Source organism: Octopus bimaculoides, chromosome 19 (assembly GCF_046866305.1).
Source record: "Octopus bimaculoides isolate indiv1 chromosome 19, ASM4686630v1, whole genome shotgun sequence".
Lineage (NCBI taxonomy): Eukaryota > Metazoa > Mollusca > Cephalopoda > Octopoda > Octopodidae > Octopus > Octopus bimaculoides.
The window spans coordinates 52,610,927-52,633,315 of NC_142946.1; the positions used below are offsets into that span (position 1 = coordinate 52,610,927).

The 22,389-nt window shown below is 33.1% G+C and overlaps 1 protein-coding gene across 3 annotated transcripts in view; it reads left to right on the top strand.

The window, feature by feature from the left end:
- Positions 1 to 22,389, top strand: part of LOC106876560 (ras-related protein Rab6) — a 173,100-nt gene that overhangs the window by 131,766 nt on the left and 18,945 nt on the right. For 2 of the 3 annotated variants that reach the window (XM_089337711.1, XM_089337710.1), the window contains one exon: positions 8,642 to 18,464. The exons of the other annotated variant lie outside the window; for it this stretch is intronic. In XM_089337711.1, coding sequence (XP_089193837.1) covers positions 8,642 to 8,709 — 68 coding nt within the window. In that variant the 3' untranslated portion in view covers positions 8,710 to 18,464. Of the gene's footprint in view, positions 1 to 8,641; positions 18,465 to 22,389 lie in introns of those variants that run through there. 3 annotated transcript variants of the gene reach the window in all.

Sequence of the window (22,389 nt, forward strand, 5' to 3'; positions counted from 1 at the left end):
ATACACTATTTTATTATCTTGGATCAGTGTAGTTTACTCAACATACCACGTTGTAATTTTAACTTAAGTATAACTACAAATCTCTGTAATGACTCATTCACAGTCCACTTCTTGTGCATATTTTATATACTGTTCGTGCACATTTGTCTACTTTTCCTGATGAATTGTAGTGCACCGGAGCACTGTACACAATAAGTTCATTATATATGACTATGTGGTTAAGAAGTTTGCTTCATAACAACATGGTTTGGGATTTTGTTCCATGTTGCACCTCAGGTGTCATCTACTATTGCATCAGATTGACTAATTCCATGAGGAGGAATATTGTAGATGAAAGGTGCAAGGTGCCTATTATATATGTATGCATATACACAAATGTGCATCACATATATTCCGTGTTCATCACTGCTGGGGCAAAGCATTGCTAATGTTGACATTATTGTTAGTTGCTATGTTGTTCAAACATCTGTGAAATAAAAATATCTCTCACTAGAAAAACAAGTAAGAATTGGCAACAAGAACAGCATCTAGCCATAAAATGCTACCTCAAATAAATCACCATGCTAGCATGGAAAAGTATAAGTACAAGGGAGTGCTGAAAAGTTGCTGGCTTTTAGGGTATTGCAAAAGGCCTAGTCGGATGCCCAACCTTCCGAGTTCTTTAACAAGGCCTAGAAAAACTGAAGGACCAAATGTGTGATTATCAGAGGGGAATATGTTAAATAAAATCATAATTAACTGATTCTCCTATATTTTCGTTTACCCAAAGCCAGGAACTTTTCAACACCCCCTTGTAAAACACTGATGAACAAAATAGATACATTTCCCTCTTGTTGATTAGGAATGATTGATATTAAGAAAACTGTCCATCTGTAATGATATTTGTATTGAGAACACCTCAAACTGGTGTTTATCTATCTACCTATCTAAATAAATATATATAATTATAAATAAGGGCAAAAAGAAAATATTTTCTTTGCCAATATGCTGAAAAATATTTTCCAGCATATTGACAAAGACATTATTTCCTTTTTGCCCTTATTTATAGTTGTATTCATAATTTTCACCTTAAAAGGTGTTTTTCATATGCTGGCGGCCACTGATGAAATTTTTTAATAAAATTTTATCCTTATATTAGAAGTATATTTATATACACACACACACATAAATACATACACATACATCTTAACGAACTATTGTTAAGTTTGCATTATCTAGTGAGGAATTTACATATAAATGCTAGGTTTTTTATGAGACCCTTTCCATCGGAATGTCTTAGTCGTGTAGGTTTCAAGTACTACATCACCACAGTTTCTATGTGATCAAGTTTACAGTTTGAAAATATTTTTTTAATTTTTTTCCAAAGTGGAATATTTCAAGCAATATTTTATAAAATGAAATACATGTATTCCTTTTGGATGCCATAGTAAGTCTGTTTGTTCTAAAAATAATAATAATAATAATAATAATAATAATAATGATGATGATGTTGAACTCTTTCTACTTAGTCTACAACTACTACAATAGCCTTTGCCTCTCTGAACTAGTTAGCTTTGTGCCCACCTCCATCTGACACACTCATCTCTTTTCTTCTCATTATGCCCATTGTCACACTCTAACCAGAGGTCACATAGTTAATAACTTTCACAATCCTTTCTTCTCCAAAGCATCAAGTTGAACATCAACCATATCAGTCTTACTAGTTTTAGAGGCTCTGCAAAAGTCACAGTCACTGACGCTACCTTTTAATTAAACCATGATTTTATGTCTGTGTATAACATATGAAAGAAATTTAAAACTATTATTTATACATATATATATATATATATATATATATATATATATATATATATATATATATATATATATATATATATATATATGTGTGTGTGTGTGTGTGTGTGTGTATAATGTTCACAGGCATGGCTATGTAGTTTAGCAGTTTGCTTTGCAACCAAGTAGTTTGGGGTTCAGTCGCATAGTGCAGCACCTTGGGTGTATATATATATATATATATTGATTACCAACATCGCCTTCCTGGCACTTGGACACGTAAAAAGACATTCAAGCGAGTTCGTTGCCAGTGCCCCTGGACTGGCTCCTGTGCAAGTGGCATGTAAAATACACCAGTTTGAGCTTGGCCGTTGCCAGTACCTCCTGACTGGCCTTCGTGCCGGTGGCACGTAAAAGCACCCACTACACTCTGAGTGGTTGGCATTAGGAAGGGCATCCAGCTGTAGAAACTCTGCCAAATCAGATTGGAGCCTGGTGTAGCCATCTGGTTCACCAGTCCTCAGTCAAATCGTCCAATCCATGCTCGCATGGAAAGCGGACATTAAACGATGATGATGATGATGATGATCAACCAGATTATTTAATGTTCCATATTTATACACACACAGACAGTGAGAGAGAGAGAGAGAGAGAGAGAGAGAGAGATGTGGGTCTGCATCAGTATTTATATATTCCACCTGTAAATTATTTGGCCTTGTGCCAATGTTAGAAAAAATTACTATTATCATTATTATGATTATTAAGGTAGTGAATTGGTAAGATAAAAGTTGTCAGAAAAATTATGTTCTGAGTTCAAATCCCGTTAAGGTTATCTTTGTCTTTCATCCTTTCAGGGCTGATAAAAGAAATTACCAGCTCATGTACTGGGGTCAATATATTAACTAACCCCTCTCCCTAACATTTCAGACTGTGTGCCTATTTTGGAAACTATTATTAAATAGAGCATTAGAAACAAAAATCTCTTGCATTACATAGTTACTTCCCTTGATGTTCTGATTTCAAATTCCACTGAGATCAACTTTGTCTTTCCTCCTTCCAGGGACTCATAAAATGAGTAGCAGTCGAGTATTGGGGATGATACTGTCAACTATGTTCTCCCTCCCCCATGAATGTTTTCCCCTTATGCCTATATGTGAAATAAATCATACACAAGCATGGCTGTATGGTTGAGAAGGTTGATTCCCAGTCTTGTGGTCTTTGGTTCAGTACCATTGCTAGACATTTTAGGCCAGTGTCTTCTACTATAGCCTCATGCTGACCAAAGCCTTGGAAGTGGATTTGGTAGACGGAAACTGAAAGATACTCATCATATATGCATGTATGTATGTGTGTACCTTTATCAAGACATTGTGTTGGTTTAAATGAGCATCGCCATCATACGAGCAAGAGTGTTCATTTTCAGTCTTCCACATAATGTGTCTGGCCATGGGGAAATATCACCTGGCTTGTAAGCAGGTGAGGGTTGGCAATAGGAAGGGCATCCAACTGTAGAAAATTTCCTCTTGATAAATTCCATTTCACCCATGCAAGCATGGAAAACTGGATGTTAAAACAACGATGGTGATGACACCTTCCATATCCTCATTGTTACTATCATGCCTTCCACTTCTTATCGATCACCACCACCACCACTCTCCTTTCCGTCGCCTTCTCAGCATGCTGTAATTATATATTTCCATGTAATTGTAGCAAAATAAAATAATGCTGTTTTCAGAGTTTGCAGAATCTGTGTTAAGTGTGGAATCTAAATTTAATTGAATGAGCTTCAATAAAATTTGTTTATTCAGACTTACCAAAATAGGAAATGCTGTTCAATATTTTGTTAGGTGGTCTAGCTAGAATTTGATCTCTCTCTCATTATATACATATATATCATTTTCACATCTGCTTTCCATGCTCACTGCTCACACACACACACATACATATATATATATATGTATATATAGGAAAATGAAAAATAATAATAAGGTAGAATGCTAAACTGGAAGCATATTTTAATAAAGATATCTAACCGGCTTTCATTGTGAAGCAAATTTTCAAGAGGAAGATGAATGAAAATGTTTTTTACAAAGAAGTACAAAATGAAGAAAATAATATATAAAAAAGATTTATATAAAAAAATAAATATACCAATACATTATATTGTCTTTGAGCTTTTGAAGTTCAATGGTAATTCATGTATATAATGGATGGAAAAATAAGGATGCATGAGAATTGAGATTTGTGTTAGGTTTAAAAAAAAGTGCTAAAAGTTTGTTAAGCAGGAAGTGTGGTGTCAAAACAGGAAGTGTGTGTAAGAGGAGACAAATGTTTTTAGTTGGAGTTATGAACTCTTTTTCAACAGGAAGTTTTGTCTCCCCTTACACACACTTCCTGTTTTGACACCACACTTCCTGCTTAACACAAACTTTTAGTACTTTTTTTAAACCTAACACAACTCTCAATTCTCATGCATCCTTATTTTTCCATCCATTATATACATGGATTACCATTGAACTTCAAAAGCTCAAAGACAATATAATGTATTCGTATATTTATTTTTTTATATATTATTGTCTTCATTTTTTACTTCTTTGTAAAAAAACATTTTCATTCTCCCTCTTCTTGAAAATTTGCTTCGCAATGAAAGCCGGTTAGAAATCTTTATTAAAATATGCTTCCAGTTTAGCATTCTACCTTATTATTATTTTTCATTTTCCTATTATTTCTCCACGTGCGGTTAACACAACCCCACTATTTACTGACTTAGCTATATATATATATATATATATATATATATATATGACACAGTGCCACAAAATTGATTTATTTGTCCCCAACACAGATAAACTTCAGTCTAAAGAGGTGGAGCCATAGAAATTGCCTGTGACTTACATATTGACTTATTTCATTTGGCCTTCCAGCCAAATTAGCATATTGACATTGTGATTTTCTCATATATCATGGTTTTGTTGTGTTGTTTGAAATGAAATAGAAAAAGTTTCTCTCTCAAACTATCCATATTGGTAATTCCTTGCAACTACTGAAAATCTGGCTTGTGAATGAGGAAGTACGTTTTTTTTTTTTGTTTGTTTGTTTTTTGTTTTTTTTTTGTAATGCTGGTCAGGTAGCAAGAGAATGGTTTGTCAGTGTTAACTTATTTTGCAGTATCTGATATGGACATGATTCATTACAATATCTACACATCTGTCCACTTGTTCTTAACTCCTTTTCATTCCTCTTATATCATGTCACCCCCTCCCCCATTTCTTTGAATCGTTGGTGGAACCATGATGTTCTGATAATCTGATGAACTAGCTTTCTTTATTTGCATTGGTTTGTGAATATACAATTGTATAATGCATAACATGCATATTAATGCAAAACATCTAAACATCATTTCTTTTACACTGAAATTATTACTACATGAAGAGGGTTGTGAAACAGCTGTAATCATAAGGATGTCGAATGGTTAAATATATTCATCTCTCATACCACTATATATATATAGTGGTACATAAAAGCAACAACACTGTCCCAGTTGCAGGAGCATTACTGCATTCTATAATTTTGTTTTTTTAATTTTCTCATGGCCTACACATATCTTACATATAAAACAATATCTTTGAGTATTCCTCCAACCACATTTCCATCATTGGCAATGCTGATATAAACAAAAACTACAGATATCTTGGCACAAGTTATTATCTAATATTTAGAAAATATCCAAAGCACTATTTTTAGTGCCAGGATTAGCAAATTTCTAGAAAACAAAATAAAAAACTTTTCTAAAATCTTTGAACTTCTACAAAACTAACATTTATGTTTTTATTTCCTTTTTTTTTTTTTTTTTTGTAAATATTAGTCATACTATATATTGAAATGTTTTATGTGGTGACAATTATTGAAATACCCATAAGGAAAGTATATTTCATTAATAAGTGTGTTAATATTTGAATTTATTGACATTAATTAGTATCTGAGTTTGAACTAACTGAATTTATTTCATTCCATTTCATTGTTGAGTTAATGTAGTCAAAATCATTACTTGGTTGAATCTCATCGAGATGTTTCATGCTTTTATGGCAATACATAAAAAACGCATTGCACTTCTAAGAATCGATCAATCGGTTTGTGTCAAGATAGAATAGTCAACTTGTCTGTTGCATTTAATATAAAGGTTAAAATATAATTTTCCAATTGACAAACTGTTACTACCTTTTCAAAATATCAAATGCACCTCTAAAACTCTGTATGTTTTCCCATAAATGTTACTCACCTGTCCCTTTTATCTTTGCCTTTGCTGAATTACCAATATTATTCTCATTATTTTGTGAAAATTGACAATATATTTTTATGGGTGGTAAAATGGGCAGAGTCAGTGGAGCATTAGATGAAATACCTTATGGCATTTATTCCAGCATTCAGAGTTCAAATCCTGCCTATGTCAATTTGCCTTTCATCCTTTCAGGGTTGAAAAAATTAACAGTTTAGGGCAGGCAGATTCATTACAGTGTCTGACTGAATCACTTGTGCTTTCAGCTCCAACTTTTTACATTCTGAGTTCAAATCCCACCAAGGTCGATTTTACTTTCCATCCTGGAAGAATGGGAAAAATAAGTACCACTCTAGGACTAATAGACTGGTAGAATTGATAGAGCATCAGACAGTAAGGCTTGCAGTATTTATTCTGATTCATTGCATTTTAAGTTCGAAACCTGCCATGGGTTGGTCCTTGGATACCTTTAGCAGAGTCTACTGTTGTAAACATTTGGGCCAGTTCTCTAGTTTGAGGATACCTTCCTCTTCCTCTCTCTTTTCCTAGTCTGAGAGGTTCTAAAAAGAGTCATGGGCACTGCCTTTCCTCCCTATCTAAATGATAAAAAATAAAATCTTGTTCACAAAATTCTGGGTATATATCGAATTATCTTAATCAACCATGAATTTAATATTTGCTTGATCAAATTATAAATTCCTCTCTGTCTCTCATATGTATATAGTATACACACATTTCCTGGATTACACTACTTTCTGTCTGTCATCCATCCCTCTATCCTCTTTTCTTGTTGTCCTAAATATACAGATAAACCTCAGAATACTGATCCCCCCCATCACTATTACTCACCACCACCACCCACTCCTATCGTACAATCTTCTTCTCACTATCATTCATTCTTGCCTCACACCTTGTAAAAGAAACTAGTAACAAGGTCATGAGATCTGTTTAGTCTTGTCAAGGACCATAGCACCTCTCTGGTGCCTGTGCTACAAAAAAAAAATGCATCCAGTACACTCTATAAAGTGATTAGTGTTAAGGGCATTGAGCCCTGGAAACCAAGCTAAAAATGAAATGTGAGCAATATGCAATCCTTCGCACTTGTCTAGATGTGCGCAGGGCCCCTGAATAAGTGCTGACCCTGAATGTGGTTGACACTTTCCATGTTTGGAAAGCAAATATAAAATGATGCTGGTGTGTGTGTGTGTGTGTGTGTATTCTATTTGTTTCAGTCAGCCATGCTGGAGCACCACCTTAAAGGGTTTTAGTCAAGGAAATCAACTCCAAGACTTATTCTTTGTAAGTCGAGTACTTATTCTATTGGACTGTTTTGCTGAACTGCTAAGTTACAGGGACATAAACACACCAGCATCGGTTTTCAAGTGATGGTAGGGGGCAAACACACGCGCACACACACACACACACACACACACACACACACACACACACACACACACACACACACACACACACACACACACACACACACACACACATGTATGTATAATGTGTGTGTGTGTGTGTGATGGGCTCCTTCCAGTTTCCATCCACTAGATTCACTCACATGGCTTTGGTCAACCCAAGGCTATAGTAGAAGACACTTGCCCAAGGTGTCACACAGTGGGACTGAACCCAGAACCATGTGGTTGAAAAGCAAGCTTCTTATCACACAGCCACATTTGCACCTATATTTATATAGATGTGTGTGTGTGTGTGTACTTATGTATATCTTTTCTATCTCTTCTCCCCTCTCTCTCTCTCTCTCTCTCTCCTCTTTCTCTCATTAAAACTTTTACTGCATTTCATATTTAATCATTGAAACCTCTTAGTATAGTCTAAATCCTTTCCTTATTGTCATCGTTCCTTCCATACGTTCTCTAAGCTATACAGATATTAAAATCATCTCATCTCATCTACACATATGCAAACCATTCCTTTGAAGGATTATTGATTTATAATTAACTTATTATTACTGAAAATTATTTTGATTTATCTTTTTTTTTTATTTGATTATTCATTTATCTTTTTTTTAATCTATCTTGATGTATAGAATTATTTTGCGTATTCAAAGAGTGTGTCAGTAATTTTACGAGACCAGTCTGAACTAAACCATCCACTTCTCACTCAGTGAAAACTCTTTGATCATGATCGTTAATAAGTTATGTCTGCCCTCAGCCTCTTCTGCCATTTCTATAATTTTGTAACTGCTACCCTTATCCAAATTCTCACTCAGAAACTATCTGTAATGCATGCTTTTTTTTTTTTTTTTCTTCAACCACGCTGACTCTTTTTTTCTTGTTGTGTCTGTCTTGAGATCACTTGCTCCCTCCCTTCTTCCCTCCCCTGCTTGTGTTATCCTTCCAGTTTGTCATCTTTAACAGCTCAAATGCAACACTAACTGCACTGACTTCTTATGCCAAAATTCTTACATTAGCTTTCTATGGATTAGCAAATATAAAAGAAAAAAATAGTGTCAATCTAACAGCATGTGCATGATCATTTATTTGTCAAAAGCTGCTTGTCAGTTCAGTTACTAGTTTTGTAATGTTGAATTTTTTGTGTTTTTTTTTTTTCCTTAACCGTTGCTCTCAGTGACAGAGGTAAAGTTGAAGGAGACGCCAGCCGAGCCTCAAACGCAAGAAGGCAGCTGTAGTTGTTGATGTAATAATACAAATAATTCATCCCTTGTTGAGTATCAAAAAGAAAAAAGAAAAGAAAAAAAAAATGAGAGAAAGAAAAACATTTTATTATTACGGAATAATGCAAATGGGGAAATATGTATAGAAAAAAATAATAATAAAAATTTTAAAAAAAAAAATGAGAAATAAAATAAAATGAATAAAAAATACAAAAGCATCAGAACATTCATTGTCTGAATATGTCTGTCATCTGACTACACTTTTTTTTAAAGAAGAGTTCTGTGAGAGGAAAAGAAAATGGATATAAACAAACAAACAGCCATATCAGACTAAAGGTTGACTTTACCTCTGTAGCTAACCCTTCAGAATCGAAAATACATTAATGAACTTGTTGCCATGGCTGATTCAATTTGAATGTGTGTATATGTGTATATTGTTCTAATTTTTTTGTTTGTTTGTTTGATTTTCTCTTTTTTTTTTTGTGGGTAGGGGGGGACAGGTTGTGTTTTTTTTTTGTTTATCATTTTGGATGCTTTGTTGTTTTTGCTTTTGTGAGGCACAGTGCTTTCTTTTAATTTTTTTTTTTTTTTCTCTTCTTAGAAAATCTGGTAATTGTATAAAAATCCTATATAACTTAAGATGCCTGTTGTTGTTATTGTTGTTGTTGATGATGATGTCAAATAAAACATCAACTTTCTTTTCTTTTAGAACTATATATATTTTTTTTTTTGTCTGTGTGTCCGGAATGTCACCAGTCTTGAACTCAAACAGGTTTGGACCAGAAATTATCTTGTTTAGTTTTTTTTTTTAAACTTCTTGCATAATTATGTTTAATTGATCTATTTTCTCATTTATGTTAATTGGTCTATTTCTCTTGGGAATGTTTTGTTTTTGGCTTTCAGTGATCCTAATTAAAGACAAAAGAAAAAAGAAAAATCTTAGCCTTGAGCCATTCTTTTGTCTTAAACTTTATTTCAGTAAAATTAGTGCATCTTGTATGATCTAATTCACTAAGAAATTTCTTTTAGATAATAATAATAATAATAATAATAATAATAATGATATAAGCACAAGGCTAGAAATTTGGAGTGTGATAGGGCTGATTGGTTGGTTGGTTAAATCCATCTCTGTATTGGAATGGCATGTTATCGCACCCAAAAGGACTAAAAGCAAAGGTGAATCTGGTGGGATTTCAATTCAGAATGTAAAGAGCTGGAACAAATACTGCAAGGCATTTTGTCTGATGCTCTAACAATTCTGGCAATCCACTGCTAATGATAATAATAATAATAATAATAATAACAATGATTATTATTATTATGATTAAGATAGTGTAAGTTTAACCTATTTGGGGGACAATTCCACTTGGAGTTGCTTCTATTCACTCATAAGTATACTCCTATGGAAGACAACCATTTACAGCTTCTCATATCCTCTCTGGTAAGAAATTTCAATCTTTATTCTGCACAAGAAACACTGTTAACAGCAAATGTACTGTTCATAGTTGTAGCAGTAGTAATGTCCTCCAGGATCTGCCCATCCATACATATATCATTGGACAATCTGCAGAGAAATACTACCAGTAACATTACTTTTGATATGGAATTATTTCATTGTTAAAAGTAATGGGAAATATAAATATGAACTTTCACAGTTTAAAATTTTTATTGAGTCATTTTTAGATGCGCCACTGAAAAATTCAGTGTCTAAATATTTTCAGCCAATAGATTATTTAGACAAATCTTTATAAACAAGGTATCTCAAAGCAAATTCAGCTACAAATAATAGTTTATAATACATTGAGTTACAGAAGGTGCATAGTTTGAGTCCTACAAATAAACTTTCTGCTTTTTTTTTTTATATCTGTTTAAGGATTTTTTAACACAAATGTATTATAAGCTATTAATTATAATTGAATTTGCTTTGAGATGCCTCTTTAAGAAAGACTTACTTATATATTTCTTGCTGTTTCTACATCTGTGCTAAATGGCCATTTCGATTTATATCTAAGGTAAACTTAGGCTTCTGTGTATATGTATGTGTGTATCTCAGGTAATGTGAATATCATGCTTGTTTTTTTTTGGAGGTGGGGTTGTTTAATGTAAAAAAATGAATTGTCCTCTATAGAAGCATAAGTGTTTTCAGAAATTTTATAATAAATTCTTATTTTTGGACAGTTGGTTATTTATTTTTATTTTTAAATGCTTTTTTTTTAAATCATCTTTTTTATATATTCAAAAAAAAAAAACATTTCTGGCATTTTTAGCATTTTGTTTTTATTTTTTACTTTGGTACTTTGGGTAAATGTAGAATTCACATTTTAGTTTTATTTAATTGTTCATATTATTTTATTTCTCAAAACAAAATAACTTGGTTGGGAGTTAAGTGGGGTTTTTGACAAAACTTTATTTATCTAGAACGGTTCTCCTTCCCCTCTATTATTTTTGTACATTACTTTGAACTATTACCACCGAGGCATTGAAATTATAATTGCATTGTCAATTTTTTTAATTTATTTCAAAGTAAAAAAAATGTTATTCTGTTGAACATTATTATAATTTACCAATATTTTGGTCTTAACTGTAATAAAGTTTGTTGTAGAAAACAAATTCTAATCTGTTAAACCTTACTAATTTCATTAAAATTTTGCTTTGCTTTATATTTATTTATTTATTTATTTTATTTTACCCCAACCACTTCAGTAGACAATCATCATTAAAGTTGTATTTTATATATAGGCATAATCAAATAGATCAGAGCAGCTTCACTAGAAGGTATTGATGAATTGTTGTTAGCCATCATAAATAAAGATATTAATGTTGTAGCCTCTATAATTGATAGATTTTTGGTCCCTTTAAGTGATGATATCTTGATGCAGCTTTTAATCATTCTGTCATAATGTCACAGCAAATTTACATACTATGGAGTGCTTTCTCTGCACTTTTTCCAAATAGTTATTAAGACTGATTTTTAGGGAGGCCATTTGGTTTTCCAAAAGCATTAGCAATAAATTCTAAGTTAAATGATCATTTTTGATATTGAAACCAGGAGGCAGATAAGGCTTGTTGAGGGCTTAGCTTCCATTTTTTTGCTGTGTTCAATATGTACAGGCAAGACTTCCAAGAGAAATTTTGCAAGAAAGGGAAACTGCACTTTTGCTCTAACTTCTAATCCCAGAGTGAACGTCTTCTCGAAATTCAAGGTGGCCAGGAGAGTTTTTTTTTTTAATTCAGAGAAGGGCTTCCCTGTCAGATATTTATGGGCTCTGAACTGATGTACTAGCTTACCCCTTTCCCTAATAGCCTTTGCATATAAGTTATCTTTGTAAAGAGAATGTGGCTAAAACAAACCATTGATATATAGAGACAGCTTTATGCAGTAAATGCTGCTATTTACCACATACAGTTTATGTGGAAATATTGTGAAAAACTAAGATAATATTGATTTCATTTCACTAGACACAGGGCCAACATTTATAAAAGATGGTTATTGTTGAATAAATTGATTCCACTTTGTTGCTGATACTTATTACGTCTAAAAGAATGAATGAACTTGTCAGTTCCATAACAATCTGAACTTACAACAGTGAACTATTGAACTAGCTACAGTAAAACAGATTTAACCATGCACTCTATTGTTTTGGCCACCTCTACTGCCCTACTTTCATATACAATATTGATCTCTAACTTTAGCAGAAAGCCACAACTTTTGTTAGCAAAGGTATGCTAAATTATTTGACCTCTGATGCTTATTTAATTGGCTGCAGAAGGAAAAAAAGATTAAACAGACTTCATCAGGATTTGAACTCTAATATAAAGGTACAACATTAAATATCTGGTGATCTCTTGATTCTGCCATCCCCACTCCTTTCTCTCTGACACATAAGGAGATATTGCTTATAATCAACATTTTTAATTACTATAGGTACAACCGTGACTGTGTGGTAAGTTTGCTTCCCACCCACATGGTTCCAAGTTTAGTCCCATTGCATGGCACCTTAGGCAAGTATCTTCTACTATAACCTCAGGCCAACCAAAGCCTTGTGAGTGGATTTGGTAGATGGAAATTGAAATAAGTCCATCATGTGTGTTAGTCCCCCAACTGCCACTTGTCAACTGGTGTTGGTGTGTTTGAATCCCCATAACTTAGCAGTTCAGCAAAAGAGACCAATAGAATAAGTTCCAGGCTTGAAAAAAAACAATTAAGTACTGAGGTTGATTCATTTGATTAAAAATTCTCCAAGGCGGTGCTCCAGCTTGGCTGCAGTCTAATGACTGAAACAAGTAAAAGAAAGAAAAGAATACCAGTCCTAATTAGTGAATTAAAACTACTGTGTATTTGTAAGATAATTAGTAATCAAATGCTATGTCTCATTTCAGTAGAGTATTTTTAATACTCGTCTTATGTTAGTTTCTCATATTACTGAAAAATACTTTAAGATGTGTTTGAGATTAAAGTTAAGACATTCTATATCTACTTTCAAAACCCAGTTACGAGGGACAAGAGGTCTTTTCCCTTGAGAATCTCGCAAGAACTTCCAGTTTAAGTGTCAATTTATATAGATTTTAACTTTTACATGAGAAATGTAGAAAGGTTACACCCTCACATACAGGCACACACACACACACACACACACACACACACACATATATATATATATATATATATATATATATATATATATATATATATATATATATAGTTGTTCAATAACTTTTCATGAGTTAGTGAACAGAGTAGGTATATTATTATTTATATAATCTTATAGTCTCATGACAGCCAATTAATGTTACCGAATGGTTTCATGCTAAAACGCTTTCAGAAATGTAGAGGTAAAAATAGTAATCATCAGGCATAGCTGCCATGAGATTATATTATGTAAATAATAATGATATTTATATGTGTGTGTGTGTGTGTGTGTGTGTGTGTGTGTGTGTTTGTACTCACACACAAATGAGTATGGACAAATGAAAGAATGTAGCACTCAACACATTTGGTAGGATTTATATATATATTTTATATTTTAATAAGTTTGACTCGGCTCCATACAACTTAGTTTCATGGGTCTGTAGGATTAAACGATATCATCAGATATATGTCTGTATGAAGCTAAAGGATAACCTCTACATTGCTGCTTGGCCTGACAGAAAACTCAAACTCACATTAGTCTTAAAATAGAAGAAAATATATAAAGGAATGATGCATTGTGCCTGAAAGGAAGAGCTTGTTAAGGCTAAAATCCTCTGATCATAGCTCTTTCAGTTAGGGCTGCTGAGAAACAAAACAATATAGGTCATATATACAAGATATATGCTATATAAATAGATATAGATACACACACACACACACACATACATACACGATATGTAATATATACGTGTGTGTGATCTTACATTGATTTTATTTGCAAACACATACACGCACATATTTGCAGTGTATTTAAACAAAATGGGAGTTGCTTGATATAAAGACTAAACATGTATAAAAAGATAAAACTTAGAATTTAGTCCTCACATTTTATCATTTTTCATATATGGTCTCTTTTTATGAGCACATTTCATATTGTTTAAAAAAATGTAGAGGTGTATGTAATATATATTTACAATACACACCCACATACAGAGTATATGTAGCATGTGTGTGTGTGTGTATGTATTTGGGATAGAATGATAAAGCTAAAATGCTGTTTGTTTCCTCTGGCAACTGGCTGTCAGTTTTATAGATTTTAAATTACAAATTTTTAAAATGCAGTTCAGCATGTAAAGATTGTTTTATAGAAGGATAAAGCATTGAAAATATTTATTTTCATAACTTCATGCATTCTAACTAGGTAACATGAAAGCTGGTCATAGCAGAGCCATTTTAACTACAATTCTTCTCCTGTTGGTGACTTGAATTAGAAGTATTTGGTTTTTGTATAAGTAAACTAATGCTATTATTAGTAGTAAGTCAGTTAAAATACTGGCCTTTTATCTTCTTTTTCTTTTCTTTTTTTTTTTTTAATCATATTAATATTCATATTCTGTTTTGAAATTTTTCTAGATTCAAAACCTGATATTTCTATACCATTCTAGAATTTTAGGAGATGAAAACTTGCTCATGCATAATTCTATACAACTGAGGAGAAACATCATCATTGTTTAATGTCCACTTTTCCAGGCTTGCATGGGTCAGATGGAACTTGTTGAGGCAGGTTTTTCAACAACCAGATACCCTTCTTGGTATCAGCCTGTTTCCAAGCAAGGTAATATTTCCCCATAGCTAGACATGTTTTTTTTTTTCTGTAAGACAGGAAGCAAACAGCATCACTTGTATCACAGTGATGCTCATTTACAGTTATCACATGATGTCAAACAATGGTATGAATAAATGTACACACCCAAATATACTACAGGTTTCTTTCAGTTTCCATCTACCAAATCCACTAACAAAGGCTTTGATCAACCTGATGCTATAGTTGCTCAAGGTGCTGCATAGTGGAACTGAATCAAAAACCTCTTGGTTGGGAAGCTTCTCGACCACACAGCCATGCTTGCACCTATAGAATATAAGCACTTAGATTTTTAGATAGACTCTGTTGTATTATTCTTAGCACAATCATTACATGAAATTTCAGAATCTCATTACCTTTATGTGTTGTTAATTAATCCCTCACTGGTTAAGATAACAAAATTGATTGTATTTATTTAGACTTAAGAAGCATTCTTAATGTTCAGTTGCCTTTTATCTGCTATTTCTAACGCTGCAAAAGCCATCTTATTATTATAGAAGATAGCTTAGATTTACTCTGGACAATAATGGAATGTAGCTTCTCATTAGAATCGAAAGTAAAATATCAACAGAACTATTATTGCAACTTGTATATCTATTGATGTTTAATTAACATGTCCATCTGTAACCAAATTGACCATTTTAATGAAGGGGAAGAAAAAATTACATATAGCAGTAAAATAATAATAATAGTAATTATTATTATTATTATTATTATTATTAAGGCAGCAAGCTGGCAGAATCATTCCCACAGAATGTTTAATGGTATTTCATCCATCTTTACATTCTGAGATCAAATGCTGCCAGGATTAACTTTACCTTTCATTCTTTTGGGGTTGATGAAATAAGTACCTGTTGCACACTGGGGTTGATGTAATCAACTTATCCCTCTCCCTCTAAAACTTTGGCTACTATGACTAGACCTGAAATGAATTCTGAAGTGGTTTGGTTTTCTGTTGCCTTCTCCAGACAGGTGGGATTTGAACTCAAAATGTAGAGAGCCAAAAGATATACCAAAAAGCATCTTTGCCAATGCACCAATGATTCTACCATACTCCCTCCCACAGAGGGACATGAAATGAAGTGTTTTGCTCAAGAACATGACACACTGCATGACCTGGAAATCAAGTTCATGATCACTGGATCATGAGTGCAACACCCTAACCACTAGGCCATGTGCTTAGTGATGACTTTAGAGTAAGGTAAACAAAAATGTAATTTATGCTAATTGAAAATAACATTAACATGTTCATAAACAAATCAAAACAGTTAAATCCATAGAAATATTGGGTTGTATTAGTGATGCAAACTGAGTATTGGTATACTCCTTATGACATTTCTGCTGTCCACTCTGAGTTTTCTCACCAGGACATGTCAGTTGTACAAAGTGAGTATGTCAACTGAGTATAAATAGTATACTCACTAGGATATTTCAGCTATCTGCTCTGAATTTTCTCATTTGGACATGTCAGTTGTACAAAGTGAGTATAGTCTCTGTAACAATGTCCTTTGTACAAACAATATACTCAGTAGGACATTAGTTGTACATTCTGAGTATTCTCATTAGGGTATACCAGTGAACCATTTTTTTAGAATTATTGTTCTTTCACATATGGCTTTATTTTCTTATTTATTTCTTGTGCTTTACTGGTATCCAAAGTTTTGGGTTTTTTTAATTGATCATATTAATTTCTTATTACATGAATTGGAGAAAAAAAATAGCGATATATCAGTGGTATGTTTCCATTTCTGTAGCTTTCTCAATCATTTGTAGAATGGAATTAAGCCTATATCTAATTCTACCTTCCTATCTCTATTCTTATTTGTTCTTTTTGTTTCCTTTTCCTTTTGCCTTCCTTCACCATCCACCTCAGCAAGGCCTGGATCTGTCTGTCCTACAGTCTATACTTTATAGTCTAATCAGTCACTTAAAACCTCTATATATATCTAGTTATATTGTTTTTATTATAGTTAACATTGTAAGATGGCGAACTGGCTGAATCATTAGTACACCAGGCGAATTGGCTAATGGTATTTCATCTGCCTTTATGTTCTGAGTTCAAATTCCACCAAAGTCGACTTTGTCTTTCATCCTTTCAAGGTTGATAAATTAAGTACCAGTCGCATACTGAGGTCGATCTAATCAATTGGCCCCTTCCCCAAAAATGTTGGGCCTTGTGCCTAGAGTAGAAAAGATTATAGTTAACGCAATAATTAGTGTAATAATTAGTTAAGCTTTGTAAATTTCTTCAGTTGGTCTTATCATTTTGATATTTCTTGTTCATATTTACAGATTAAATATAGATTTGGTAGAACAAGATAAACAAAACTCAGTACATGAGTAAATATATATTATTTTACCCAGCAGAAGGCAGTGAAATGGTAGAGCCATTACTATACCAGACAAAATGCTTAGCATTTCCTTCAGTTTTACATTCTGAGTTCAAACACCATTGAGGTCAACTTTGCCTTTCATCCCTTCGGGGTTGATAAAATAAGTACCAATTGTGCACTGGAGTTGATGTAGTCAACTTACTCCACCCCGCAAAATCACTGGCCCTTTACCAGAATCTGAAAATGTTATTTTAATTAGCAAAACTTATGAATTGACCCAAAATTTGATAAGTGCCATCCACGATATTCTCAGCCCTTGAGTCACTTCATCACTTCTGCTGATTAAAAATAATAAAATTAATTAAATATAAGACTTTTCTTACAGATTCTAAGATTTATATTTGTAGTTTTGGAGCCAATGTTTTAGTTCAGTGTTTCTCAACCATTATTTTACCTATGGCCCTCTTTGATTCCTATTTTACATGAATGGACCCTCATAGCTATTCAAGGCTTAAGAAATCCTTTATATCAATTATCAGGAATTGTATAAAAAAATTGCTAAAATATCTAGTGTCTTGTTTAACCAATTTATTGCTTATAAATTTTAACAAAATCTTACATGGAACCCATTTGAGAACTACTGTTCTAGATTGTCTATCATTTTGCTTCATTTTGTTCAGCATTTGTAACAGTTGATATTTATATATTGGAAACGAGCAAAAGAAGAAAAATTGTCTTCTATGTTTGTTAGTAATTTCTTTGGTAATATTTTCTTCTGAAATTGTTTTTGCACTCATGCATACTGTGACATCAGATAGCTTTCCAAAGATTCTCATGACATACTACATTGCTTATCAGCAAGTTACCAATTATTTTATGGCATCAATACCTGGGCTGTCCTTTATTTATTACTTTTTTATTGTTGTTGTCTATTTTTTTCATACATGTGCTCAACATTTTCTTTTTTACTTTCATTTCTTTCATTCATTGGTTTGTTTGTCTTTTTTTTAATAATTTTTTTCATTGTTTCCTTATTAATAATTTCTGCATGACTCTTATATAAAGGCAACATAGCATCTGAGGTGGAAAAAGCTTCATTTATTCCCTCCTTAATCAATATATGTAAATGTATGTTGGAATGGGCAAATAAAAATACCTTTATTGCATTATGATCTTTCATATTTGTTTCTTTCTTTACCTATTGTTTTCTAATTAATATTACATACATATATACATACATACATATATATATATATATATATATATATATGTGTGTGTGTGTGTCTATTTTATCATCATCATCGTTTAACGTCCGCTTTCCATGCTAGCATGGGTTGGACGATTTGACTGAGGACTGGTGGACCAGGAGGCGACACCAGGCTCCAATCTGATTTGGCAGAGTTTCTACAGCTGGATGCCCTTCCTAACGCCAACCACTCCAAAAGTGTAGTCGGTGCTTTTACATGCCACTGGCACGAAGGCCAGTCAGGCAGTACTGGCGACAACCATGCTCGAAATGGTGTATTTTACGTGCCACCTGCACAGGATCCAGTCCATCGGCACTGGCAACGATCTCGCTTGAATGTCTTTTCATGTGCCACTGGCACAAGTGCCAGGGAGGTGACGTTGGTAACGATCAACGGCCACGCTCGAAATGGTGTATTTTACATGTCACCTGCATAGGGGCCAGTCCATCGGCACTGGCAATGATCTCGCTCAAATGTCTTTACACGTGCCAGGAAGGTGACATTGGTAACGATCACGCTGATGCTATTTACTACATTAAGGGGACACATGTCTGTGGAGTGCTCAGCCACTTGCATGTTAATTTCAAGAGCAGGTTGTTCCATCGATCAGATCAACTGGAACCCTCATTATCATAACCAACAGAGTGCCAGTTATATTTGACAGAGGAATCTGAATGCTAAAGGGTTAATTAATCTTGCTGTACTTGGCTCAGAGTTCTCCCATGAGTTTTATGTAAGGCAACAGACAAGTAACCATTCCAATATGTCATTGTCTTGAACTACTCACTGCACAAAGACTAAACCTTCAGTTGTTATCCAGCAACTTATAATGACTTATAAGACTATTACTTTGTCTCTTCACCTCAATGTTTCACAGGTTGCAGGTAGGTCACTGAACTTTGAAATTATTTTTATTACACTGCTAGACAGATGTTTAACTTAATCCTATTCATGTAAAAATATCTTTTGCCAAACATTGTGTGATCTTTAGGTTTTTGTGATGTTTTTCTGACCAATATTTCATTTAACCTTTTCCAGATTAATGTCAGAAATTCTAAGCACAGAAGTCAATATTCTTTTGTTGTACAGTTAAATGTAAAATATTTGTTAATTTTAATAACATTGTTTGATTTCTCTTAAATTCAAACTAAACATTTTATTTCTGTTTCAGATGATGTCTTTGAAAAAATGTATTAATAATTTATCTACTAAATATGTAATCTTTTTCTCTTCCATATACCAAATTTTCTTTGAAAAACTTGTTGCTTATGTGATTATTATACTCTTTGGATCAAGATTTTACTATTACTGGTCATTTGTGCTTTACATGAGGTAAAGCTGATATTTAAATGTTATTTATACCTATGTTTAAACTCTAATTCAAGTTGTATAAATAATAAGTTCACTTCACAGCCGTGTGGTTTTGGGTTCAGTCCTTCTGTGTGACACCTTACACAAATGTCTTTCATTATAGTCCAAAGCTTTGTGGTAGAGGAATTTAGTAGATGGAAACATTCAGAAGCCTCTGTGTGTGTGTGTGTGTGTGTCTGTGTGTGTGTGTGTGTGTGTGTGTATCTATCTGTTTATCTATCTATGTATCTATCTATATGTGTATTTATCTGTCTATTTATCTATCTATCTATCTACCTATCTACATACATACATACACACACGTCTTTATGTTTATCCGTTATCTCTTGACAACTGGTGTGTCCCAAAGAGGCAGAGATAATTTTGATAAATCAAGAATTTGTGTTGTATGGTGTTTGACATGTCTGTATTTGTCTATGTTCATATACATACCACTCGGTTACTCTAAGTTATTTCTCTTAGCTCATTTTTGTTTAATCTATGCACACTACCCAGGCCACAAATGTGTTCTACTCTTTTTGAATATGTTTGTGTCCCTTGGCCCCTAGAGTGAGGACAGATGCCATGCAGATGGTGCATATTGAGGTAGAAACATGCCCACAACTATCTTCTTATCTCCAGACAATAAGTCTATTTGTTTCCTTAATGATATGCCAAACTTGGAGAAGTCTTAACTCATGATGTTATTTCCCTTCCTCATTTGGAGCTGCTCTCAGTTGCCATTCAGTAATTATGACACATCCTCTCCAGATAGAGATAATTTGAAATGTTAAGGAAGTCGATTTCTATGGAAATGAAAAGTTAATACAAAAAATCAACTTTGAGATGATTCGCAAACACAACACCTAATAACCTAACGGTATATTGTTGCTGCCCCTCTGATGAGATTTTGCCTAATATAATGATTTAATTATTGTAATTATATATCTCACTGAAGCAGACATGATCAAGTTAATACAGTTCTATATTTGAGAGATGAGGAATTATGTACGTTATTTACATTTGATGGATATTTGTCCTCATCTTGTTTGTTGTTAACACGTTTCAGCTGATGTACTCTCCAGCCTTCATCAGGTGTCCTGGGGGAATTTTGAACCTGGGTTCCCATTCCTAAGGTATTTTTCCGATGTTATTATCATTATTATTATTGTTATTATTATTATTATTATTATTTTTATTATTATTCAGGTCACTACCTGGAATCAAACTCAGAATCTTGGGGTTAGTAGCCCGCGCTCTTAACCACTACGCCATATGCCCATGAATAATAATAATAATAATAATAATAATAATAATAACATTGGAAAAATACCTTAGGAACAAGAACCCAGGTTCGAAATTCCCCCAGGACACCTGATGAAGGCTGGATAGTACATCAGCCAAAACGTTGTGTTAACAACAAACAAGATAAGGACAAATATCCGTCAAATGTAAATAATGATCAAGCTAAACCCTTCAAGATAGTGCCACGTTATGGTCACTGTCTAGGTGTCCAGGAACTGGGACAAGTATAAGTGGAAATAGCATTTAGATCTAATGGAAGAAAATGAAGAAAAAAATAATGATAAAAAGGAAACAGACAGTGATATTCATGACTTCCATTTACCAATCTAAATAAGAAAATTTCAACTGGTTCAGCCCACAGAATTGTCTCCCTGACAGTTTATCTCAGTTCCACAGCACTCACCACTATAATCATATTTTCATGTATTTTAATTTATTGATAGTTTATGTTTAATATATATTCTCTCCTTTCTCTGACCTGTTTACATACATTAGTCTTTTCACTTAGACTTAAGATGACTCAAGGTGTTAAAATAACAGCAAAATAATTCTCTCCAGGATTATTGATTTTGTAAATGAAGGAAGTTATGGGTTCTCTTGAGATTTTCTTTGATAATAGAAAGCCATATCTTATATATATATATATGAAAATTATAATGACTACATACTTTCTTTTTTTGTTATTTCCTCTTAAAGAAAATCGGTTTCAGAGAATAGGCATGGTTTATTAGGTAATTTAGCAATAAAAGGACGGATTCCCATAAATATCAGTAAATGATAAAACATGTTGTTGAATAACTAAGTCATTGGAGAACTCTGAAAGAAATGGCAGATTTCGTATGTTTTTTTTTTGTTTGTTTTTGTACTTTTTTATGTTTCTTTTTGTTTTAGAATGGTTCATTTTAATATAATGGGATTTTTTTAATTGTCCATACAAGAACCTGCTCTGTTGAGTTTGTTCCAGTTGAGGAAACTCAAGCCAAGAAAATAGAGATTTATATTGTGTGTGTGTGTGTGTGGTTGTGTGAAGGTGGTGTATAGTTAGGGAAAGGAATATCTATCTATCTGTGAATATTTTCTGATTTAAGTAACCTACATTACAGTGAGAGATTAGTAGTAAAGTGTTCCTGACTGTATCGAAATACTATAAATATTGTTTAGTTGCAGGTCAGCCTTGATCAAACAAGCTATTAAT